The following is a 16,417-nucleotide window of genomic DNA, read 5'->3' as shown; positions in this document are numbered from 1 at the left end:
CCTCTTTCTCTCTCTCTGCCTGCTTCTCTGCCTACTTGTGATCTCTCTGTGTCAAATAAATAAAATCTTAAAAAAAAAATGCTCATTTGGTACTGCTCAATGGATTTCACAGCGCATGGTTTGAAAAACTGATTTATAATTTTCAGAATCTGGAATATTAAGTTCCATTAGGGATGTCAGTCTTTCTTGAACCACTGTTCTTCCCTGCTGCCCGAGACAGTACCTGACATCCATGGCTCAACAAATGCTTGATGAGTGAATGAAGGAAATGAAACTGACAAGGTCTAATTCACACTCTATCTAGTTCATTTTCCAAGTGTGAACATGGAGGCCAAGAGAGGTTCTGTGAAGCCCCCATGTCACGGAGCTCAGTTAGCCTACATTGGGTCTCACACTCATCCCTCGGTCTTCACGCCAAGCCAGCGTTTTTGTTTTGTTTTGTTTTGTGTTTTTGATCACACTCTCCTGGCCTCTTTGGGGATGGATATTACGGAACAGGTTTATCATTCCAGGTGTAATATTTCCTTCATCAGGGGCTTTACCGCGTATGGTGTACCGGGTTCATCCATTCTGTCTTGGACTTGCCGATTAGCACAGCTGTTTCCCGCTAGTGTCCTTTGCTGCATTTTCTCTTCCTTTCAGTGAACGCCTTTGGAGAGAATTTCCCAAGCCCTGTTTATGTAGAACCATTCTTCCTCTTAACATTTTTTTTTTTTTTTTTTTAAACAGAGAGAAAAACATAGCCCTGTTGTATAAAAACACCTTTGGTTATTTCTAGTGACTTCAGAAAGTAGGAACAGGAGCCATTTAACAATCTGACATTTTTAGTTTTATGCTGTCATATTTGAAATTCTAAAAACATGGGGGAAAAATATCAGACTGGAGTTCTCTTAGCTCAGAGTCCTTCTTTCTGTCCTGTTTTATTATGCTTTTTGGTTTCTACTCTGTGTTGTTCTCACTTCTTTTTAGGGAAGTCATGATTCTTGAAAGTTAGGCATTATTAATTGTGAAGATGTTAAACAGCAAATGTATGGTTTACAAAATAAAAATCAGAGCAGAATTGAAATTATGAAGAACTTCCTTATTTCTGCAAAGGAAAGATAAGAATGGAAGTGATTTCCTCCCTGGGGATCCCCAAATTTCTCCATGGCTGACCTTTGTTCTCTCTGTGGAGTGTCCTAGTTACTCATTTTACACTTGATTGGGGTTGGGAGGATAGGTGGTTCTGAAGTTATCAACTGAAGGGTGCCCCCCTCCTTTTTATGATGAAAGAGATTTAAGGGTCAGTTCAGGAGTTTCTGTACGAGGTGAGTAAAGCATTTGGAAATACTAATGTGTTCTACCTTTCTGATCTTTCTTCCCTCTTCCATTCTTTTGGTGAAGTTTGGAGAGGGTGACCTTTTGGGGTGGGAAGTTGACTTCTCTTCTGTTCAGGGCCCTGATCTCGGAGAGGTGAGTTTCCTAAGCTCTCTGGACCCATCTGGGTCCCAGTTCTCTTTTCCCATTTGCCCCCCCCCCCCCCCGCCCCCCCCGCCCCCCGCCTCAGTCCACTTCCGTTTCTCTCTAGTGGCCCTGACGCTGCCCAATTAATCTCCCAGGTTCTGGTTCTTTCCCCAAATGGAGTGGGCCAAGTTTCCTCAGCTTTTTGTTCCTGCTGCCTTGATGGACGGCAATTACTCATCTCCTTTTTCTCTCCTACTGTTATACTGTTACTGCCACGGGTGAATGTGGGAAAATTATATCCTTAAGAAATATAAAGTGTTCGTGGCCTGTGCTACTGCATCTCCTTCTTTTGAAGATAATCCGTGTCAAATAGCCGGTGTCCCATACCTCCCTGGCATTGAGTCCCCGGTTTCCAACCTAGGGCAGTTTCACCCCCGGCAGGCATTCCGACCGCCGCCACTGGAGCCGATTCTGAGGTGGATTCTGAGGTGATTCAGGTTGTCACAACAGCAGTTGGCTTTGGGGAGGGAAGGGACATGCCCCCATGCCACATGGGGTGAAGCACAGGAGAGCCCCCTCCACAAAGAATTACCCTGCCCAGCATGCCCCTCGTGCTGTGGTTGAGAAGCCCTTTGGTTTTGGAGTTTCTTGAAAGGGGTCTTGCTTGTTTAGGATCTTACTTTGCTGTGGGGATCTCCAGATATTCCTCTGCCCCTGCTGGAACTTCGTTGCATTTGGAAACACAAGCTCCAGAGAGTAGGGACTCCAAGCACGGACTTACAGGAGGAGAATTAACTTCATCTTTTGATCTTGTTGGATAGACCACTGAAGACATTTTGAACTCTATGTTGTATCTCTTTGTGTCTCCAGGTTTTAAAGAGGCACGCATGTCCTCTTGTGCCTAAGGAAAACAATCCTTAGAGACTGAAGTTTTTTATTCCGACCCTCGTCCTAAAGCCCTTGTTGCTCTTTAAAGACTGTGTAAGAGAGGTGTATACGGTTTTATTTCCTAGAGAAACTGCTAGGGCTCGATTATACTCTATCAGATTCTCTCTTGGGTAGGCCCAATGTTAACTAAATAGCAAATATCTTAGACTCCTCCTCTGCAACGTCTTCCCTCCTAAGTGCATATCTTGGGAGCAGCGGACATCATATTCTCTCCTCTGGAGTATCACTTGTGTGGCACCCCCTCCCCCCCATAAAGGCCTGGTGCTTTTGGCTGTGAACACACTTTGTAACATTAATGTATATGACCTCCAAATGTAACAATCTTTGTCTAGATTATGTATGAGACAGAAGTTGTATTTCTTTAGAAAAATGTCATTTCATGTGTTTTATTTTTTAAAATTTTATTAAAAAATTTTTAAAGATTTTTCTTTGTAACAGAGATAGCGAGGGAACACAAGCATGGGGGAGCTGGAGAGGGAGCCTGATATGGGGCTTGATCCCAGGATGCTGGGATCATGACCTGATCCAAAGGCGGACACCTAATGATTGAGTCACCCAGGCACCCCTTATTTTAAAAAATTTTTTTAAAAAATTTTATGTCTGTTTTCAATAGAAAAACCTGTGTAGGTGAAAGCAGTGAAGTGAGAATGAGATATAAAACAAAAAGTTCAAGATATAGGGACGCCTGGGTGGCTCAGTTGGTTAAGCAGCTGCCTTCGGCTCAGGTCATGATCCCAGTGTCCTGGAATCGAGTACCACCTCGGGCTCCTTGTTCGGCAGGGAGCCTGCTTCTCCCTCTGCCTCTGCCTGCCACTCTGTCTGCCTGTGCTCGCTCTCTCCCCACCCTCTGATAAATAAATAAAATCTTAAAAAAAAAAAAGTTCAAGATATAAGGTAGATAGTGAAGGGAGACAGCATTCTTACTCCAGCTCAACTGTGTACCTTCCTGTAATTGATTTATTCCGAGAGGGCTAATGAGTGTCTGTGTACCCGTTACTGAGCTGGCCTGAAGATGCAGGATCGGAACATAGTGCTAAGGTCAAAGGTTGCCCAGGCCATCAGGCTGTGTTCTAAGTACAGTCGACATTACAGAGTGTTATACTCAGAGCAGGGCCTGGGCATGGATGGGATCCAGGGAAAGGCTCCAAGAGCAGGAGACACTTAAAACTGATTTATTGAAATGAATGGGAATGGAAATAAGGAGAGGGTTTCCAGAAGAGAAAATAATATGTGCAGAGACATTAAAAAAAAAAAAGAGAGAGAGCATGGCCAGTGGAGGTTGTTGTACAACATCATGAATGTTGTTCACACCACTGAATTGTATGCTTAAAAATAGGTTAGGATGGCAACTTTTGTGTTGTATATTGAACCACACAAAAAATTAAATGGGCAAAAAATGTATGGGAGGCACTTTATTTTACCTTTTGAATTAATGCATTACTTAAAAAAAGAAAAAAAGGCATGTTTTTGTAGGAACTGCAGCTTGGAAGATGTGGTGAGTGTTGAGCAGGTAAGAGCAGTTGGGGAGGATCCAGTAGGTAGGGTGGGCTCCAGACTGTCAAGAGCAAGAGCCTTACTGGGAAGTGGGAAGCTCTAGAAGGATTTAAGGAAGGAGTGCTATGGTCAGAGTCCTGCCTTAGAAGTTTACGCTGGTGGCACGGTGGTGAATGGATTGGAGGGACCGACCATGAGGGAGCTTTAGGGCAAGAATCTGAGCAAGAAATCGCCAGAGCCGGAATCAAGGCAGGAGTGGTGAGTTTGGAGGGGCTTGAAGTAGATGTCTGGGGGAATGAGATGAGGCCATATCTCAGCAGTAAGAAAAATCCGGGGTCGTGTTATAGGAGAGGAGATTCCAGACCAGGGTTTGGTGCTGATGCCTTTTAGACGTCACATGACATCATGATTGACAGCTGTCATGTTGAAGATGCAGGGGAGACGCCGATGATGCCAGGTGACAGGGGAGATGGCAGATGAAGGGGCCTACGAGCCATGCTTCATGGGAAGAGGATGTCGACAGGAGGTAACTGGGAAGACTTGTAGCATCTGGAAAAGTGGGGCAATCGCACATCCTTACTGAAAACCTAGTACCTGCCACGCTTGATGCTCACAGTCCTTTACGCTGCTCCGCAGAAACCCGGAGAGTCAGGTGGTGATGTGTGTGTGCTGTTTTTAAATATGTAATGGGTTTTGGGGGAACAGGGACAGGGCTCAGTTTCCTAAGGCTGCCCTAACAGAGTACTCCAAATTGAGTCACTTCAAACAACAGACATGTGTTCTGTCTCTGTTCTGGAGGCTCGAAGTCTAAAATGAAGGTGTTCCTGGGGCTGTGCTCCTTCTGTAGGGAAATCCTTCCTTGCCTCATCTAGCTTCTGGCGGTTGCTGGCAATCCCCGCCTTCCGTGCCTCCTGCTGTATCCCTCCGGTCTGGCTCCGTGATCACGGGGAGTGGTCCCTGGGCTTCTGCTTGCCTGTGTGTCCATGTTGTTCTCTCTAAGTTTCTGTGTCTACATTTCCTTCTTCTTATAAGGACACATTGGGTTAGGGCCCACCCTAATTTACTGTGATTTCATCTTGACTGTATTTGCAAAAAAGCCTCTGTTTCCAAATAAAAAACACATTCGCAGGTCCTGGGGGTTAGGAAATGAAATGTGTCTTTTTGGGGGACACAAGTCAACCTACGGAGCTATCTAATTTCAAAGTTCATGGCTTTAGCTACTCTAGAAAAAAAAATCTCCAGCCCCAATTTCCTCATCTTCTTGACTAAAGTGCTTAAATAAAATGATGCAAAATTTTTTCAGATCTGAAACTTTATGAAAATGGCTAAAAAGTTTTTGAATGATAGTTATAGAAAGTCTTTTTTTTTTTTTTTTAAAGATTTTATTTATTTGTCAGAGAGAGAGAGAGCGCACAGGCAGACAAAGTGGCAGGCAGAGGCAGAGGGAGAAGCAGGCTCCCTGCGGAGCAAGGAACCCGATGTGGGACTCCATCCCAGGACGCTGGGATCATGACCTGAGCCGAAGGCAGCTGCTTAACCAACTGAGCCAGCCGGGCGTCCCAGTTACAGAAAGTCTTGAAGAGAAAAGAAGTTGATCTTAATTGGGTCAAGGGTCAAAGCTGAATGGAAGGGCAGTTGGGTGGGTGATCCAGTGTGAGGAGGGACGGGCTGCAGCCATAGCCCGGGGCAGAGGGGTGCTCACCAAATCCTAATCATGCCTTCATTGTCATTGTTGGTTCAAAATTTGTATTTAAAAAAGGCTTTTTTGCTGCTTTCTCCAGTTGAAATTTTTGGGAGGATATGTCACGTAGGTGGGTATGCATGGGACAGGGAAGAAAAACTTGGTTTGAATAAATCTTTAATTGGTACATCAGTTCAAATAAAGCATTATCAAATGCTTTGTTCTTGGCACCGTGAGTAGTAGCAAGATGAAAAGAGGACGATGGGACATCAGGACTTTATAGTCTGACCTAGGGACGTGGTCAAGACTGAACTCTTTTTCCATTCTTCCTGGTTCTTCCCCACCACGCTTGCTCATCACACACATTTCCGCTGCCGCCGAAGACCGAAGCGCTTTGTTTTCCTCCAATTACCAACAAGTTCTCAGAAGCGTGGGATATTGTATTTCATCTCTTCCAAGGCACTGTGGATTTTAGAATGTACCATTAGAGTATTTGTTCATTAAGGGGAAAAATTGCTGCAAGTTAAAAGCCTAAGAGACACTGATTTAATTCTTAAAATTTTGTATGCTTATTAACACTTTTCGATTTATTCAGACACATGTGTTGACCATGACACTCCCGTCCATGTATTTTTTTTTAGAGTAAACCAAATTACCGTTTTCCTGCAACACCTTCTCATGCATTGCGTAGCTTACTGGAATTGCTTTTCTGCTGGGAATAATCCGTGTCTTGCTTTATGTTCCTCACACAAAATGTTGTGATGCAGGCTTTCTTGAACGAGAGGTCTGTGATGTTCTCAGTCGCTGACACCCGTTTTGCAAATTTTGGAGCACGTTTCCCTGGTGACAGCTATGCCACAAGGACTGCTTAATTGATTGGCTGTTCTTGAGTTCCCAGTTGTAAATGTAAAGGAAAAAACTGTCTTAGGATTGATGGAGCATGATCCCGCGGTCTGTGTTCGTCTTCCCTGTCACTCCACTGGCGGTGGGCCTCTCACCTGGGCTCCTAGCCATTCCTGGCACTTGGTGGGCTCTAGGCTCGCTCTCCACTGCAGAACTCTTCAGGGGGAGACAGGCAGACTCTGCACATCTACAGGAATTAAGGAGGTGGCTAAAATAGTAACAACCAGAAGGAACAAATTATCCCCAATCTCGGATCACTTGGGCTCTGTAATGGTATCCGTGACCTCCAGCTGGGGTCCACACGTGTTCTTACACCCTCGGGGGATGTTGGAAGCCCCTGGAGAGGAGGCCCCAGCCCTCTGCTTCCAGCTTGTCCTTCGTCCTCCCTGCTCCCCGGAATTTCTCTAAAAGAAAGTGAAGGAGCAAGAGTTTGGAGTCGGAAAACCTGCATTTTTAATCTCACCTGTGATTCTGGGCAGATTACTAACCGCAGAGGGTCACACTTTCCTGGTGGGGATAAATCGTACTGCTTTCATCAGGCGTTGGTTGTAAAATGTTATTTTTCAAAATGAGATAATGTGAATCTCCCTGGTTGGTGGATTAGATCTCAGTAAATATTGATCATACGTTGTCCCTCTTTGCCGTCTTTGAAAAACAGTTTTCCATCAGATTCTGAGAACTATTAAAATTAATGATTGAATAAGAATTTTTTTGGGAGTTCTTACGGTTTTAAGTAATTATATGTTAAAATGTTCCTGTTTCCCAACTTGTGTTGTGAATGAGAAGTCAGTATTCTTTTTTTCTTCTAAAGCCAAACTCTGCCTCTACAATAAATATTGCACTCTTGCTGAACATAGGGGGAAATTGGATAATACCTAGAAAAACTAAGGCTCTAAGTTTGGAGAGACTGTGCATTTGGAAGAGAAGAGATTGCTTTTGACCTCCTCTGCCAGGTTCTTTTCCTTTGTATAGAGTCTGTTTTTAATTTATTTTTAGAGATCTTATTTATTTGACAGAGATCAGAAGTGGGCAGAGCAGCAGGCAGAGAGAGGGGGAAGCAGGCTCCCTGCTTAGCAGACAGCCTGATGTGGGGCTCGATCCCAGGCCCCTGGTTCATGACCTGAGCCAAAGGCAGAGGCTTAACCCACTGAGCCACCCAGGTGCCCCCTTTGTACAGAATCTTAAGTATTATTGCTTCTAGGTCTCTTACAGGTGTGAGCTTCAGCCCCTACTCTTGTCTTCATCTGTCCTTTGGAAATCAATGATTTTAAGTATATACTTCCAAATCAAGCTGTCTCAGTTCAAAATTGTAACCCCACCATGCATTCAGGTGCGTTACTGTGGGCAAGTTGCTCTGTAAGCTTCAGTTTCCTCCTTTGGAACTGGCAGAACTCTGCATCACAGAAGTGGTGTATGTAAGTGATGTATTGTGTTTGGATCGCTTAGTTCAGATTTGTATATTATACATAGAATGTACTCTGGTGGTGCTGGCTGTGGTTATTCATAATTCTCTTAAGTCGTGACTGTTATGTTTTTGTTGTTTTGCCACTGATTTTGATATCTGCCTTTTTTGTTCTTCCTTTGTGTTCCTTAATTTTTCATCCCTCCCCACCCTGTTTGGTTACCCTAAAACAAACCACGCCTTAAAATTGAATTTTGATAATTTGCTGCCACCTACAGGCCGATATGGAAAAAAGCAGAACTTGTAATCACTAGTGATTGGGAATATAAAATCTCAAGGTTATCTTGATGTCCTGAAGCCAGCTGTGGACAACTACATGTCCCCCTTTTCTGAGACATTTGTTTTCCCTGCTAAATACTTGGATAGTATCAGAATCCCCCGAGATTGTTTCTGGAATTGGGCAGCTGTGCATAAAGCGTTATTAGTAATTAGATATTACATTTTCCCCCTTAAGCAGATTTACAAACTAGTATTTATTAAAAAAACATGAAAGAGCCTTTGTTTTTTAAGGTATTGTTTAGCACCAGAGTTTTTTGGGGATTTTTTTTTTTTTTTGAGTCCTGTTCTGGTTGGAGACTGGAGAAGTCTGAACAAAACCTTAAAAATAAAATAAAGAATGTTTATAATTAACTCTGTGTGGTTCTTACTGCATTGTTATATATGATTTCTACCGCATACTCCCATCTTCAGTCTCATACTGTCTCGTCACGTAATCTGGCACAGGGAATATGTTTGCAAGCACACACGGGCCCTTCTCAGTGATTTCTGATGGTACATACCTTATCCACAGTTTGATTTGGCTGCAGTTGGAGTATGAGGGATCCAGTGGAGCAGGGGGTAGGTCCAGTAAGGCCTGGGTGCTAAACAATGGGGAATTTTGTCTGGAAAAACGACAGGGAACCAACCACAAAAGGATTGTAAGCCAGACAGTGACATGATCCGATTTCTATCACAGAATTCTCTTGGGCAGTCTGAAGATATTTTAGAGGGGGCCTGCAGAAGCAATTACTCATTGAGCTTTTTTTTCCATCTACGGATTGTACCTGTCACACCTGGTCTGTGCATTAGAAAGCTTAATCATATTCTGTTTCCACCTCTAGTTCGTGTTTTTTTTAAATTCTCTTATTTGTATTACTTTCATTCCTTAAAGTGTTGTGTAAACACCTTCCAGATAGGCTCTCTTTTGGTACCGTTACGCTAATGATGATAGCTGTTACAATTATTAGGTGCCATTAGCAGTTAATATGTGACAGACCCTGCAACAGGTGTCTTTGTACCCTGTACCCGATGGACATACAGGTTGTGTTATTGATGCGTATACTTTGAGGTTTGCCGTGGTGCTGGCCGCTTGTTGAACAGTGAGGTTATTTTCCCTCCTTCCTTTCCTGTGCCTGTAAAGTCCGTCATCTGCTGCCTGGCATCTTGATCTGGGCGGGAGAGCACATCGCCCTGTGACTGAGCTAGCCTGTCTCAGAAATAACCTGGGGGTGTTGGGAATCTGCGATTGCTCTAATGCCCACTGGCAGAAAGAGGCAAAGAGCAGGAAAAGGAGGAGACGTTTCTCTGGTCCCCTGTGCCAGAAATCTGTTGCCAGAGGAGACTGAAAACCCAGACCTCTGAGACATGGAAATGCACACACAGAGCTGTGACTAGGATAAGGCAAGGGAGGCCAGCAGCCACCTGCCTCAGCTGTAAAATTTAAGAGGGCACCAAGATGCTCTGCAATCGAGACCAATAATAGATTAATGCAGTTTTCAGAAAAATTAGAACAAAAGCACAATGAGCAAAATACTGAACTTTTTAAACAGAGACAAGATCAAGAATGGTACTGTGCAAAGCCATTTTGGAGCCTGAGGTGGAAGGAAAAGTCCATGATACTGAGCCCATTTAAAATTTTGATATTTTGTGCAGCTGGCTCCATAGCTCAGGGGTTAGAGCACTGGTCTTGTAAAATTTTGATATTTTGTTCATTACAGATTCTTTGAATTAACTTTGATTTTTTCAAAAATATTAAAAAAGTATTAAAATATTTTGCACTCAACATTTGGGGGGCTGCTCATGGACTCGTTGCGTGGGTGGCTGGGGAGATGAGAGGGGAGAGTTGTTGAGGATCAAATGCCTCCTTGGCCACTCAGAGAAGTTCTTAAGTTCTTCCTGAAGGACTCCTAGTGGTTGGCTCTATGCCAGGGGAATGGCTGTACCTTGTTGGTCTTAAATAATGTGGAAAACTTGTATGTTGCTGTTGATCATTTCTGTGTACATTGGGACTTTTAAAGGTTATCTGGGTTTTTATATAGATATATATGTATATAAAAAGACATGTATAATATATATCATAATGTCTGTGTTACAGATATATATACCTATAATATATAAAAATAAAGATATATATAAAAAGACATGTATAATATATATATGTCTGTTACAGATATATACCTATAATACATAAAAATAAAGATATATATATATATATTTTTAAAAGATTTTATTTATTTATTTGACAGATCATAAGTAGGCAGAGGCAGGCAGAGAGAGAGTGGGAAGCAGGCTCCCTGCTGAGCAGAGAGCCCGATGCGGAACTCGATCCCAGGACTCTGAGATCATGACCTGAGTCGAAGGCAGAGGCTTTAAACCACTGAGCCCACCCAGGCGCCACAGGAAGGTGTTTCCTACCTCCACTAACAATGGAAAGAACTGTAATAAACTTTATTTTTAAAATTTTTAAATAAAGTTTCTGTAGGTGTTGAGTTTGTTCAGTTCTTGACTAGATTAAGTGCTAGATTTGGTTAGCAGAGGAAGCTAGAGACATTTACAAACCCCTTTCCTTGTTAGTGTGAATGACTAGTCCTGCTGATTTACTAGGTTAGCATTAAAAGCCCTGGCAAGATCCCATTCACGGCCTGCTCTGACTCTTCCACTTTGCAGTCACTATATTGTGACTGAGCAAAAGAACAGAAGCTACGCCATTGCTGTATTTTCCGAATTCATACTTGGCAGAATAGATAATTGGGTAGTTTTTTAGTGGTAGCTCAGACTTTTGTCCTTACAGGAAGAGCCAGGCCATTTGAAGGTACAGAAAGTTGATGTGTGGGTCCAGTCTAATTGTTTTATTCTCGTGGGGGCAGTGGAGGAGCCTACAGGAGAATTTTACTTCACGTACCTTACAGACATTTTTTTTTTAAAATTCCAACCAGGTCTGCTGAGAACAGATCCAGTCCCTGAGGAAGGAGAAGATGTTGCTGCCACGATCGGGGCCACGGAGACCCTGTCAGAGGAAGAGCAAGAAGAGCTGAGAAGAGAACTTGCAAAGGTCAAGACGCATTCCTTTTGGGACTTTGTGCTTCGCACTCACAACCTCATTTGTGTTTCTCAGGCACATGGTAACATCTCCTCCTCTGTTCCAGGGGAGAGAAAGCAACATACAGTGACCTGTCCTAGAGCTCTGGCATTGGGGAGAGGAAATAAAAGAATGTGATGATTTCCTGTGAATACAGATATCTACTGGGTGAAGTGGGTCTGAGAAGTAGTCGGGAAGGAGGAGCACTAGTGAACGTGACCTGGGGGGCCCCACTGGGTCTAACACTCTTGGCTTTTCAGCTGCATCAGTGCCTGTGTTCTTCCCTTCGCTGTGCTGTGGATATACGTGGGCTCTTCCAACCTTCTTTCCCTCCCTCCCTTTCTCTTTGTCTGTTATTCGTAAAATTAACCATTTGAAATCAACCACAGCAGTTAACGCTTTCACAGTCTTTTGCTGCTGTCACCTCTGTGTAGTTTCAAAAACGTTTCCATCACACCCAGGGGATCCCATTAAACTGGGATCCTCATTCACCCCCTCCCTCACCCTCTGGCAGCAATAACCTGCTTTATGCCTTGTTTTCTATGGATTTACTTCTTCTGGATATTTTATTTAAGTGCAACCATACACGTTACCTTTTGTATGTGGTGTGATGTTTTTGAGGTTCATTCTTAAAGCATGTATTGTGAATTGGTACTTAACTATTTTTTTTTAAAAGATTTTATTTATTTATTTATTTGAGAGAGAGAGAGAAAGAGACACACACACATTTACGTGTGTAAATGTGATCTAGGGGAAGGGGCAGAAGGGGAGGGAGAAGGACAAGCAGACCCTGGGCTGTGTGTGGAGCCTACGCCGGACTTGATCCCATGACTCTGAGATCATGACTTGAGCCGAAATCAAAAGCTGGATGCTTAACTGACTGAGCCCCCCAGGTGCCCGTGGTGCTTTATTTTGAATGATAGTCCATTAGATGTGTCTACCACGTTTGTTTATCTGTGTGTTGATGGAGGTTTGGGTGGTTTCCACATTTTTCCTATTGCAGATACTCAGCTAAGAACATTTATATAAAAGTACTCGTTCAAATACCTATTTTACCTATAGACCGTTGGGTATATACCTAGCACTGGAATTGTTGCATCAAGTGGTAATTCCATGTTTAACTTTTTTGGGGAACTGTCAAACTATTTCCCACAGCAAGGATGCCATTTTTCATCCCAATCAGCAATTTCTCTACATATTTGCCAACATTTATTATTCTCTGTCTTTCTGATTATGGCCATCCTAGTGAGTGTTAAGTGGTGGTATGTCATTATAGTTTTGATTTGTATTTCCCTAGTGACCAATGATACTGAGCATTCATGTGCTTATTAGCCATTTGTGTATCTGCTTTGGAGAAATGTCTGTTCAAATCCTTTGCCCAGTTTTTTAATTGTTTTTGTTGTTGAGATATACGAGCTCTTTACCTATTCTGGATATTAGACACTTTTATCAGATATATGATTAGCAAATATTCTCTCCTATCCTATATATTGTTTTTTCACTTTCTTCATAGTGTCTTAATGCACGTAAGTTTTAAATTTTGATGAAATCTAATTTTTCTTGAGTTGGTGGTGCTTTTGGTGTTATATCCAAGAATCCCATTTTCAAAGCTCAGAGCATGAAGATTTACCCTTGTGTTTTCTTCTAAGATTTTTAGCTCCTGTATTTAAAATGCCTTTGATCTGTTTCAAGTTAATTTTTGTTTGTGGTTTATGGAAGATACCTAGCTTCTTTCTTTTGTATGTGAATATTTAGTTTCTCCAGTGTGCTTTGTTGAAGATACTATCCTGAATGAATGCTCTTGGCATCCTTGTGAAAAATCAGTTGCCATTGATGTAAGGGTTTATTTCTGGACTTTGGTTCTATTACATTCATCTCTGTGTTTATCCTTTTGAGAGTACCACACCATTTTGATTATTATAGCTTTGTGGTGAGTTTTGAAATTGGGGAGTAGGAGTTCTTTACCTTTTTCTTCTTTCTCTAAATTGTTATTTAGGGTCCTTGCAATTTCTTATGAATTTTGGAATCTACTTTTCTACCCACGAAATGTGCCCTTGGGGTTTAGATAGGGCTTTTATTAAATCTGTAGATTGATCTAGGGGTGTATTGGCCTCTAAGCAATATGGAGTCTTCTAGTCACTGAACATGGAATATCTTTCCATTTATTTAAGATGTCTTTAATTTTCCTTTTAGCTGTGTTTTGTTGTTTTCAGTGTATAAGTCTTGTATTTCCTTACATTTATTCCTAAGTATTTTATCCATATGTTATGGATACTAGATCCTTATCAGATATATTCTTTGTGCCTTAAAGATCATTCTTTTATATATATATATTTCCATTTTTAAAATGTGTATTTTATATATATAGTATATAATATATACATTGACTTAAGGAATGGTAGCTGTGATGTACTGAGCTAGGTATGTTGGCAGCACAGTCTAACCAACAAAAGTGGGGAATGCACTGGGCCTTGTTTTTGTTGTTTTTTTTTTTAAAGATTTTGTTTATTTATTTGAGAGAGAGACAGTGAGAGAGAGCATGAGCGAGGAGAAGGTCAGAAGGATAAGCAGACTCCCCATGGAGCTGGAGCCCGATGCGGAACTCAATCCCGGGACTCCAGGATCATGACCTGAGCCGAAGGTAGTTGTCCAACCTACTGAGCCACCCAGGTGTCCTGTGGGCCATGTTTTGTTCAGTAAGATTGATAGTGGTCTTTCTCTCCAGCTGTCATTAGGGAAAGGGAAACATCAGAGGAGTGTTAAGGGGTATTTATCTTTTAAGTCTGTTCTTTGGAGTATCTGATAAGTTGGAGTTGGGATAGAGAAAGAGGTAGTGGAAAGCTAATAGTGTGCAGTGAGAATTAGCCAGTAAACTGAGAAGTGGAGCCCAAAAATCTGGGTTGAAATTCTGGTTCCTACATTGTTAGTTTGATGACTTAGGGCAAGTCATTTAACTTACTTGATTTTGAACCTCATGCATTCATTGTTGCCTTTTTCTTTCAGAGTCCACTTAAGTGTGACTTCCAAAACTGGTACAGGATAAGAGGTCCTGTCTGACAAGCACAGAGGGTCATCTTCATTCTGGACCTACATTCTAATTATTGCCCTCTTAAGAACTCCCTCTGGGGAGCTTGGGTGGCTCAGTTGGTTTAGCTTCTGCCTTCGGCTTAGGTCATGATCCTGGTCCTGGGATGAGCCCCGAATCAAGGCCCTGCATATCAGGCCCCACATCCCCTGCTTAGCTGGGAACCTGCTTCTCCCTCTCCCTCTGCCTCTCCCCCCAGCTTGTGCACACACTCTCTCTCAAATAAATAAAAATAAAATCCTAAAAAAGAGAACTATGTTTTGTTTTGCTCGCCACTTCACTTTTGATTTATTCTTCTCTCCTTTTCTTGAGTAGTATTTTTATTTTGTGTTCTGTAAAGATTTAATCAGTGAAAACAGTTTATTTAACAATGCTATATTTTTTAAAAATGCATTTTTTTTTAACTATTTATTCGGGGAGAGGAAGAGCAGAGGGAGAGGGACAAGCAAACTTGTCAATGAGGGCCTCGATATAAGGACCCTGAGATCGTGCATGACCTGAGCTGAAACCAAGAGTTGGACACTTAACTGAGCCACCCAGTTACGCCCATGGTATATTGATTTCAAAGGCCATGCTGTCTTTGGAATCATTGAAGTGTGAGGTCGAGGCTGAGAATATGGCTTTAACACAAGCTACAAGAAACATCTTTTGAAGGGTCTTGAATATTAATGACTATCCCCCCCTTTCAACTTCCTGGGACAGAAGGTCTCTTCCGAGTGAGGTCTCTTCTCCTTGTGGGTCTGCCTCTTGCTCTCTGTTTTTCTGACTCTGGCTTTTCTTCTGCTCCATAAGTCTTTTTCTGTTCTCCTTAGCTTCTGCATGGAGTTTTGGCCTCCTCATCTATTTAAGCTTCCGTATCTCCTCATCTCACTGTGCCCTGCCTGTACTTCAGGGTTTCTCTATCCAAGTCTTTCCAGCTTCTACTTCAGTGTTAGCTCAGTTTCTCAAACTGGATTCCTGAATGAGAGAGCCCGTGATCACGGAGCATCTTTTATAGCAGGCCCATCACTGGGTGGTGGCCGTTCATTGGGTTGGCTGTCCTTGGGTCAGGGGCCTCCCTCTAACTGGGCAGCTAATTAAGCCTTGTCAGTCAGCATCAAGAGGGTCCACACGGGACTTCTGGGGGGCTCTTTGGTTTGATTTACTTACAGCTGTGGCTTTGGCAGGCCCTGGGATAGTCATTTCCAGTATAAACTCATACAAAATGTACAGGAAGGTTGGATTTCAGTTTGACTTGGCTATGGATATTTGAGTGGAGAGTGGCTTGATTTGGTACACAAATACAAATTTTGTGGGCATTCAAGTGGAAGTGTCCAGCTGGAAATACAGACCAGGGGGTCAGAGAGTGGATGGCAGAATAATTTGATTATTGTCTGTGTGGAGGTTTGAGTCCTAAGCTTCCAGGAGATAGCAGAGTAAGGAAGTATAGAGAGAGAGAGGAGAAGCCTAAGGACAACTCAAGATAAAAATACAAAGAAGAGGAAAGAGGGGGACCTGAGGGTACCCTCGGTTTGTTAAGCGTCTGACTTGATTTTGGCTCAGGTTGTGATCTCAGGGTCGTCAGATAGAATCTGTCATCCGGCTTCACACTGGATATTGAGCCTGCTTGAGAGTCTCTCTCTCCTTCTGCCCCTTCTCTATACTTCCATTTGTGTGCTTGCTCTCTCTTAAAAAAAAAAGAATGATTATAAAAACAAAACAGAAAAGAGAAGCTCTACAGGAGAGATCAGCTTGTAACCAGTTAACTTAACAACATGCTGTATGTTGTTTTTAAAGAGACAAATGAATCAAATGTTTTTAAATGACTCCAGAATTTTGAGTACAGTTTTGCACTAATAATCTTCACTTTTTGAATGACTCTTGCTGTATTTTTGCCCCATCTCCCCTTCGTCATAGGTAGAAGAAGAAATCCAGACTCTGTCTCAAGTGTTAGCAGCAAAAGAGAAGCATCTAGCAGAGATCAAACGGAAACTTGGGATCAACTCACTGCAGGAACTAAAACAGAACATTGCCAAAGGCTGGCAGGATGTGACGGCAACATCTGCGTACGTTCCCTTGATCATA

The 16,417-nt window shown here is 42.5% G+C and overlaps 1 protein-coding gene across 8 annotated transcripts in view; it reads left to right on the top strand.

Annotated features, from left to right (window-relative positions):
• The window catches only part of TPD52 (tumor protein D52), a 99,727-nt gene that overhangs the window by 66,786 nt on the left and 16,524 nt on the right, over positions 1 to 16,417 (top strand). For all 8 annotated transcript variants that reach the window (XM_032316898.1, XM_032316892.1, XM_032316895.1 and 5 more), the window contains exons 2-3: positions 11,126 to 11,241; positions 16,250 to 16,398. In XM_032316898.1, the coding sequence (XP_032172789.1) occupies positions 11,126 to 11,241; positions 16,250 to 16,398 (265 nt within the window). The remainder of the gene's footprint in view (positions 1 to 11,125; positions 11,242 to 16,249; positions 16,399 to 16,417) is intronic.

The sequence above is a fragment of the Mustela erminea genome, chromosome 16, assembly GCF_009829155.1.
Source record: "Mustela erminea isolate mMusErm1 chromosome 16, mMusErm1.Pri, whole genome shotgun sequence".
In the NCBI taxonomy this organism is placed as follows: Eukaryota; Metazoa; Chordata; class Mammalia; order Carnivora; family Mustelidae; genus Mustela; species Mustela erminea.
This window is presented reverse-complemented; position numbering and strand designations above follow the sequence as displayed.